We start from the raw sequence: 10248 nt of genomic DNA, 5'->3' as shown, positions 1-10248 counted from the left end.
GCTGGTGGCGGGTTTATATAGTTGTTGCGGCGTGGATCTCAGTGAGTGTGTGTGATGGATAAGATTCTCGTACTTCTAGGTAGTCTTATCCTTTTCGGGTGGCGGTATTATATATACTTTGTAAACTACGATCATTCCGTAAGCAATCTTGACGTAATGATAAAATTTTTAAATGTAAATATCAACTTTATTAGGATAATACACGTCATCCATGTTTTATTAATCATAATTCTATGGTCTTGTTTGATGTTTAAGATTGGTCTGATTTTGACAACTTATTGATTTTAATGTACCTTGAGTATAAATATAAGTGTTAATTTATATATATTTGTCCAAGTGAAAATATATGTAGTGTGACACTTATATTTTATCCAACAATCATTAAATCTAGTAAATTGTCCAAATGGTACCAATTATATACATCAAACGAGCCTTATAATCATTATGTAATATTGATTGTATACCTGGATGACTATAGTATGACCTTAATTTTTATTGTAATCCATGAAACTTAACATTTAACTGAGCACCATATGAAGTATGAAAATAATTAAAAATGATATGTGATTTCGCAACCCCCACTAAAATATTTATTTTTTTAGTTAAAATAAAGGCAGAATTTCCATATATAAAGCTGTTTTGGCCCCTATTGTTTGCAAACTTGTAATACCATGGGAGCAGTAGCTGCATAAATTGACTTGTAGTAAGCAGAAATGAATATATTTTGGACGATTCTTTGAATTTAATAAGTTTTGAGATATTACTGTCTTCACCTTTTCTTTTGTCCTTGATAAGGAATTGAGTTGCGTGAGAGCTTGGTAATTGTAAGGAATATTTTGTTCCATCAACTCTCGAGTTACAATTTTCTATGTGAAGTTCTTCACCAACATTATATAGTTTCCTTAAATTATGTTTAAAACAAACATTATCCACATAAGGTGCTTAAACAAATTTAGAAGAGAAAATCAGCTCTCATTGGTTTTGTGGGAGTTTTTGTAGTTTAAGTACTAATTCTACTAAAATTTTTAGCTAACATATCATATTTTAATCTAGGTACAATGGAAAGATCAACAAAAAAAATTCTAGTTGTACTATTGTAATTCAAAATAATTACCAGATTGCTAGTCAATCCTATCATGTATTCCGACTAGTTAACTTTTTCCAAAGATCGACCAATCAATTCTTCCCGCAACCGGACGTTCAATTTTTTCGATCTAAAAGTGACTGCCCAACAGTGACTTTCAAAAAATACATGTATAGTGTTGATTTTTCTCATTTGTTATTTATTTTTTTTGTATATACATGTGAAGAAATAATAAACTCACATAATAAACATAATTAAAGATAAAAAAGTTAAATTTTTATTTTTTTATGTAACTGTTGAACGATGAATTGAAGTTTTTTCCGACATCAATGATGGTGGTCAACGAAACTTTTGGACAATGGCGACGGTGCTGCGATTCATGTGCTGGGAGACTTATAAATGTTTTAGCCCACACATTGTGGCTTAATTTAAATAGAATAGGTTGAGTTTGATAGTTTTTATTAAAATTAGTATTTTTTTTTCTTTAAACTTATGTCCAACTTAGTATTTAATTCTATTTTTTTTAGTAGAGCGATGTCGTTAGTAGGTTAGACAATTAATTGTTAGGAGAAAAGAGAGTTGGTGAAAATTGAACTCACATCAAGATACACATACATATTTATTTTCTGCTACTATAGCACATCCCTATCTGCTAGAAATGCGACCCTAAGAGTAGCTCCAGCAGGAGCAATTGCTCGATGGACATGCTTCAACACAGGGCCTGATTGGCTGGGGGAGGAAGTTCAGTGTTGGCTGGCGAGGGAGCCCGAGTAGGCCCGAACGCCAAGCTCGTGGATTCGAGTTGGCCTGAGCGCCTGAGGCAAGTCAGACGTCAGACGCCTGTTTTAATTTTTTTCTGTCAGGCGCGTGGCGTTTAAGCGCGCATGGGCGTGCGTCAGGGGACAGAAAGTTAGAAAAGGGGCCCGCGGTGCACTAATTTTTTGTTACTGTTGGGGAACCACATGGCTTCCCCACGCCCGTTGGATTTCAACGGCTAAAAATTGTGGACCGTTGGATTTCCAACTGTAATAAAAATTAAAAAACCTTATTTAATATCAGCCATTGGATCTGAGATCAACGGTCCAAGTTATTCAACTTTAAAAATTTTAAATTAAAAAAAACAGTTAAAAAAAATAAGAAATGTTACCGTTGTGCCATGTGGCACAATCTAGAGTGTTGGAATTCAAATTTGTTTAAATCCAACGGTATAGATTAATTAGGTGAATAAAAAATTTAAAAAAATGTAAAAAATTATTAAAAATCAGAAAAAAAAAAATTTGAAAAAAAAAAAAAAAATTGATTTTACTTTTCTATAAATACCTTCTCATTATTTTCTACCTTACACCGCATTATCTTCTACCTTACACCACAATTTCATATTTTCTCAAAGTTTCAATACAATTTCATACTTTTGTATATTTACTTTTCTATAAATACCTATCATTCTCTCAAAGTTTCAATCCAATTTTTTTCCAAGAAAATGACTAATGATGCAGGTACGAATTGGACACTTATTGAAGATGTTACGTTGTGTACTAGCTGGGTTGAAGTTACTCATGATCCAATTTCGGGTAATGAGATGCAGTTGAGAGTAATGTGGGGTCTTATTCATACCAATTATCTTGAGAAAATTGCTGGGAAAAGACCAAAGAATCTTTGTCCAGTCGTTGGAGACTACTCAGCAAATCGTTTAGTATGTGGAGAGACACCTTGGCACAAGCTAGTGGTAATCTTTGAAGTGGGGAAAATTTATCGGATCAGGTAACAATATATTTTTTATTTATTTGTACTATACCCAAATTTACATTACCTAGTTTGATTATAATTATTTCTTCTCCCGCGTTGTGTAGGAACTTCAAGCACACTTGGTATAATGCCAAAACCACAAGCAAAAACAAATCGTTCAACCGGTCCAGAAGTTGTGCTTATCGGTCCAAAAGTGGTCTTTAACAGAACCCCTCTACACTCTACGACCGATCATGCCTCATATGATCATGAAGACGACGCATAAGAAGTGCCCGAAACACCCCCCCGTTGAACAAGCGTCGGGGTCGACCCGTTATCCAATTAGGCCTCAAGGTAAGAACGCTTCAAAAAGAAAGGGGAGTGTTTCCAAGATTGATTATGCAAAAGTATATGGAAGAACTTGCTCGCCAATGTGAATTGACTTTGGCACGGGAAATGAAAAAATTTGAGGCTGATAAGGCTAGAGAGGAGGCAAAAGCTACAACTGTTGAGAAAGAATTCCAAGCTAATGAGAGAGAAAGAGAACTACTTTGCCAAGAAAGGGAACAAGTTAGAGAAGAAAGAATGGCTCAATGAGATCGTGACATTATGAAGGAGCCTTTAGAAGGGAAGTCTCCGAATTCTAAATATTTTTGGAAGTCAGAGAAAACAGATGTGGTGCGAAGGAGGCGTGCAAGAGACGCGAGAGCAAGAGGAGATGGTCTTAGCATGACAAGAGAAGATGATCTTACCACACAAATTGGTTAGGTGATGATGATCCATTCACGTGCCCATAATTTTCCAATCACTTTGTTTGTAATCAGAGCCCATAATTTTCCAACCACTTTGGGTTGTAATTTCTTATTTATTGAATAGAGTACTTTATATTGTTTCCAATTTATTGAATTTAGTACTTTATTTAAACTAAGATATATTTATTTAATTTGGTTATTTATTTATACTAAGAGAATCTTTATTCCAAAGACATTTAAACACACCAAATAAAATTACATCAACATACCAAATAAAAAAACAAATGCACTAAATGAACTAAAAAAAACACACCACATAAAATTAAATAAACACACCAAATAAAAATAAACACTAAATGAACTTAAGTATCTTCAACTTGTTTCAATTCCCACTGGTGCTCTACCAAGTCAATTTGTCGAGCATTGTGCATATATGGCCTTTGAAGTGCAGTATATCGTTGAATGATCCTATCATTGTAACGTCCATCCCTTTCTAATGGCTCGTGTTGCACGGGTTCTTCGGTGGTGTCATGAGCACAATATATTTGTGTTCTGGAATTGTTCATCGTGTCTGGCTCATATTCATCAACGACATCATAATCGTACTGATCTCCCACAATTATGTTGTGAAGAATGATGCACGTCATCATGATGGATCGAAACGACTCTAAATCAAACATTCTGGCAGCACCTCTGACAATTGCCCACCGACCTTGGAGGATACCAAAACAACGCTCCACATCCTTCCTGCACCCCTCTTGACATCTTGCAAAGTGTTTTTCCTTTGCACTTCGTGGATGTGGCATTGTTTTGAAAAACGATGACCACCTTGGGTAAATGTCGTCTGCTAGGTAGTATGGCCCGTCGTACTTATGTCCGTTGACCCAGTACATGACTTTTGGTGCCTTTCCTTGCAGGACATCGTTGAACACTTGGGATTAGGCAAGGACATTGAGGTCATTTTGAGCTCCCAAACCCTAAAAAAGACATGCCAAATCCATGTATCAAAAATGCCACCGCCTCCAAAATTATACTTTTTGATCATTTTCTATCCCCATAAGCGCCTTGCCATGCACTTGGACAGTTTTTCCAGGTCCAGTGCATACAGTCGATGCTTCCAATTATCCTTGGAAAACCTCGCTTCTCGCCCTTCTTCAGAAGCCTTTGTAAGTCCATCTTAGTAAGTCTCCAGAGGTACTTTGCGGTGTACATAGATACGATTGCGGAGCAAAACCTCATCAGGGACTCAAGAATGGTTGATTTTCCCATCCTCACTATCTCATCCACTTGGTCTGCAGATGCTCCATATGCAAACATCCACAAGGCAGCAGTAATTTTTTGCTTAGGTAGGAGACTCATAGCACCAAAAGCATCATTCTTTTACACAAAGTAAGAATGACGGTTGCAAACATCGCCCATGATTTTATTAAACAAATATCATTCCATTCTAAAACGAAGTCTAAAGTACATATCAGTGAATGCACTATTCTGGACAAAATAATCGTCCAAGAGATCCTGACCTCGTCGTTGCCTCATTCTATCAATGTTTGCAGAACGGCTGGGCCTGGAGATCTAAGCCACATCTTGGATGACTTGACGAGAATGTGAGACTTTTTCCATTCTTGATTCGTCATCTCTCCGTCTACACTCCTCATCCTCTTCCATCTCATTTTAGGCCGCCTGGAGTTTGAACATTCCTTCTGATTGGTTAAACAATTCTTCCTCTTGCTGATCGATTTCCCACATCATCCTTGAGGAAGAAGAAGACATTGTAAGAAGGAAGCAGAAACTATGAATAATGATAGAGATTTTGTTGAATAAGGAAGCAGAAACTATGAATAATGATAGAAATCTTGAGAAAATTAGTGTGAGATTTCTGAGGATGGATGGTGGATTATATGGAGGATTCATAAAGGATTAGGTTGTCGATAATGTCACGTGGCATGCTGTCATTCGTTAAAAATTTGGTGGAAATCCATCCTCAAATATTGTAAACAGAGACACGTGGCGCAACGTGATTGGTTAAAAATCTTATCGGAAATCCATCACCAATAATTGTCTTTTCGGATAATGACACGTGGCACAATGAGAACGATTAAAAATCTTATCGGAAATCCATTACCAATAATTGTCTTTTCGGATAATGACACGTGGCGCAACAAGAACGATTAAAAATCTTATCCGAAATTACAAATAAAATTATTTTGTATTATTTTAAAAATAAAAAAATATTTTATTGCTATTGTCTTTTCGGATAATGACACTTGGCACAACGAAAACGATTAAAAAACTTATTCGAAATTACAAATAAAATTATTTCGTTTTATTTTATAAATAAATAAAATACTAATATTTTTTGCTAATTGCCAGGGCTATTCAGTGTAGGGCTGGAGATGCAAAAGGCAGTTACTGTTCATTAAGGGCAGTTACTGTTTACTGGGTGGATAGCATAGTGGATAGCCCTAGGGGGCCTCCACCATGCTGGAACTACTCTAATGTGGGATGCTTTGAGAGTGGTTCCAGTGTGTGAAACATCCCCCTAGGCAATACATTATGCTATCCATTCAGTGAACAGTAACTGCCCTTAATGAACAATAATCGCCTTTTGCATCTCCACCGTTGCACTTCAATAGCCTTGGCAATAGACAATAAAATATTAGTATTTTTTATTTATAAAATAATACAAAATAATTTTAACTGTAATTTCGGATAAGATTTTTAATCGTTCTCATTGCGTCACTTGTCATAAAATCCGAAAAGACAATTATTGGGGATGGATTTCCGATAAGATTTTTAATCGTACTCGTTGCGCCACGTGTCATTATCCGAAAATACAATTATTGGTGATGAATTTCTGATAAGATTATTAACCAATCACGTCGCGCCACATGTCATAATCTGTTTACAATCTTAGAGGATAGATTTGCATCAGATTTTTAACGAATGACGGCATGCCACATGTTATTATCTGGAAATACAATTATTGGTGATGAATTTCTGATAAGATTTTTAACCAATCATGTCGTGCCACGTGTCATAATCGGTTTACAATCTTTGAGGATAGATTTCCATCAGATTTTTAACGAATGACGGCATGCCACGTGACATTATCTACAACCTAATCCTTTTTGAATCCTCCATATAATCCACCATCCATCCTCACAAATCTCACACCAATTTTCTTAAGATCTCTATCATTATTCATAGTTTTTGCTTCATTCTTCACAAAAATCTCTATCATTATTCATAGTTTATGCTTCTTTCTTACAATGTCTTCTTCTTCCTCAAGGATGATGTGGGAACTCGATCAGGAAGAGGAAGTATTGTTTAACCAATCAGAAGGAATGTTTAATCTCCAGGTGGCAAAAAATGAGTGGGAAAAGGATGAGAAGAGTAGAAGGAAAGATGACGAAGCAAGAATGGGCAGAGCCTCACATTCCCGTCGAGTCATCCAAGCTGTGGCTCAGATCTGCAGGCCCAGCTGTTCTGGAAACCTTGATAAAAGCATGCAACGACGAGGTACAGAACTCTTGGATGATTATTTTGTCCGTAATAGTGCATTCCCTGATACATACTTTAGACGTTGTTTTAGAATGGAACAACATTTGTTCAACAAAATCATGATTGCTATTTGCAACCATGATTTTTACTTTGTGCAAAAGAATGATGCTTTTGGTGCTATGGGTTTCTTTTCTCAGCAAAAAATTACTGCTACCTTGCGGATGCTTGCATATGGAGCAGCTGCAGACCAAGTGGATGAGATAACGAGGATGGGGAAATCAACCATTTTTGAGTCCCTGATGAGGTTTTGCGGAGCAATCGAATCTATCTACACCGCATAATACCTCCAGAAACCTACAAACATGGACTTGCAAAGACTTCTGAAGAAGGCTGAGATGTGTGGTTTTCCTGGGATGATTGGAAGCATTGATTGTATGCACTGGACGTGGAAAAACTGTCCAAGTGCATGGCAAGGCGGTTATGAGGATAGAAAAGGATAAAAAAGTATCATTTTGGAGGCAGTGGCATCTTTTGATACATGGATTTGGCACTCCTTTTTCGGGGTTCTGGGAGCTCAAAATTACCTCAACGTCCTTGCCCAATCCCCAATGTTCAACGATGTCCTGCAAGGAAAGGCACCAAAAGCCACGTATTGCGTCAACGGACGTTTGTACGATGGGCCATACTACTTACCAGACGACATTTAACCAAGATGGACAACATTTGTCAAAACAGTGCCATGTCCGCGAAGTGTAAAGGAAAAACACTTTGCAAGCTTTCTAGAGGGGTGCATGAAGGATGTGGAGCGTTGTTTTGGTATCCTCCAAGCTCGCTAGGCGATTGTCAGGGATGCTGCCAAATTGTTTGATGTAGAGTCACTTCGATCCATCATGATGACGTGCATCATTCTTCACAACATGATTGTGGAAGATCAGTACGATTATGATGTTGTTGATGAATACGAGCCAGACATGATGAACAATTAAGAACACGTATATATTGCGCTCATGACGCCACCGAATAACCCATGCAACATGAGCCATTAGATAGGGATGGACGTTACAATGAATTGGTCATTAAACAATATACTGCACTTCAAAGGCCATGTATGCATAATGCCTGGCAAAATGACTTGATAGAGCACCAGTGGGCATTGAAACAAACTAAAGATAATTAAGTCTAGTGTGTTTGTTTTTAGTGTGTTTATTTAATTTTAGTTGATGTGTTTTTTTTTAGTTCAGTTTTAGTGAGTTTTTTATTATTCGGTATGTTTATGTCACTTTATTTGGTGTGTTTTTATCATTTGAATAAATATTCTCTTAGTATAAATAACTTACCAAATTCAATAAATTTACTCTCACTTTAAATAAAGTACTAAATTCAATAAATTGGAAACAACATAAAGTACTATATTCAATAAATAATAAATTACAACCCAAAGTGATTGGAAAATTATGGGCTCCGATTACAAAAACTACTCTATTCATCATCACTTAACCAATTTGTGGTGCTAGGATGATCTTCTCTTGTGGTGCTAGGACCATCTTGTCTTGCTCTCACTTCTCTTGCACGCCTCCTTCGCACCACGTCCGCTTTCTCCAACTTCCAAAAAAATTTAGAATTTGGAGACTTCCCTTCTAAAGGCGTGTTCATAATCTCACGATCTCGTTGAGCCATTCTTTTTTCTCTAATTTGTTCCCTTTCTTGCCTAAGTAGCTCTCTTTCTCTCTCATTAGCTTGAAATTCTCTCTCAATAGCTACAACTTTTGCCTCCTCTCTAACCTTATTAGCCTCAAATTTCACCATTTCCCACACCAAAGTCAATTCACCTTGGTGAGCAAGTTCTTCCATGTACTTTACATAATCATTCTTGGAAGCACTCCCTTTTCTCTTTGAAGCCTTCTTACCTTCATGCCTAATTGGATAACGGGTCAAACCTGACGCTTGTTCAGGGAGGGGCGTTTCGGGCACTTCTTTTGCATCATCTTCATGAACATGCCAGCCATGATCGAGTGTAGAGTGTAGAGGGGTGCTGTTCATGAAAACTTCTGGACCGACAGACACAACTCTGAATTTAGGACAATCTTTGACAATATTCCAACATTCCCACCGGTTGAATGATTTATTTTTGCTTTTGGTTTTGGCGCCGTACCAAGCTTGTGCTTGAAGTTGCTATACAATGCGGGAGAAGAAATAATTATAATGAAAATAGGTAACAAATAAATAATACAAACAAATAATTATAATGTAAGTAGGTAACAAATAACTAATACAAACAAATAATTATAATGTAAGTAGGTAACAAATAAATAACACAAACAAATAATTATGATGTAAATTTGGGTATAGTACAAACAAATAAATAATATATTGTTACCTGATCCGAGTAATTTTCCCCACTTCGAATATTATTACTAGCTTGTGCCAAGGCATCTCTCCATGTACTAAACGATTGGCTAGGTAATTTCCAACGACTGGACATCAATTCTTTGGTTCTTTTCCCACCCATTTTCTCAAGATAATTGGTATGAATAAGACTCCACATTTTTCGCAACTGCATCTCGTTACCCGTAAGCGAACTATGAGTAACTTCAACCCAGCTAGTACATAACGCAACATCTTCAAGAAGCGACCAATTTGTACCTGCATCAGTAGTCATTTTGTTGAAAAAAAATTGGATTGAAACCTTCAGAGAAAGATAAGAATGTGATTGAAAGTAGTTGAGAAAATATGAAATTGTGGTGTAAGGTAGATGATAATGAGAAGGTATTTATAGAAAAGTAAAAACAATTTTTTTTTAAAAAAATTTCAGATTTTTTACAATTTTTTTTTTAAATTGTCATTCAACTATTTAATTTCTACCGTTGGATATAAAAAAATTTAAATTCCAACACTCCAGATTGTGCCACGTGTCACAACGCTAACTTTTCTTAATTTTAAAACTATTTTTTCTTTTATTTATTTATAAAGCCTATTAATATCGACCGTTGATCTCAGATCGAACAGTTGATATTAAATAAGATTTTTTTTACCGTTGAGATCGAACGGTCCAAGTTAAAGAGCCATTGAGATCGAACAGGCCATGGGAAGCCACGTGGCTTCCTAACGGTAACATTTCAGTCTGAAAAGTGGGCTGATTTTTCTGAAAATATGTCAGCGACGCGCCCCCACGTGCGAGTGGGGTGC

The 10248-nt window shown here is 36.4% G+C and overlaps 1 protein-coding gene across 1 annotated transcript; it reads right to left on the bottom strand.

The window, feature by feature from the left end:
- Positions 1-8526: 8526 nt before the first annotated feature.
- Positions 8527-9607, bottom strand: LOC148697796 (uncharacterized). The gene is made up of 2 exons (XM_088690246.1): positions 9440-9607; positions 8527-9234 (listed from the first exon to the last, which is right to left on the bottom strand). The coding sequence occupies exons 1-2, from the start codon at positions 9605-9607 to the stop codon at positions 8542-8544; spliced, it is 861 nt and encodes a 286-aa protein (XP_088546372.1). The 3' UTR covers positions 8527-8541.
- Positions 9608-10248: the final 641 nt, after the last annotated feature.

This window comes from Pyrus communis, chromosome 3 (assembly GCF_041283825.1).
Source record: "Pyrus communis isolate YQ-2024b chromosome 3, ASM4128382v1, whole genome shotgun sequence".
In the NCBI taxonomy this organism is placed as follows: Eukaryota; Viridiplantae; Streptophyta; class Magnoliopsida; order Rosales; family Rosaceae; genus Pyrus; species Pyrus communis.
This window is presented reverse-complemented; position numbering and strand designations above follow the sequence as displayed.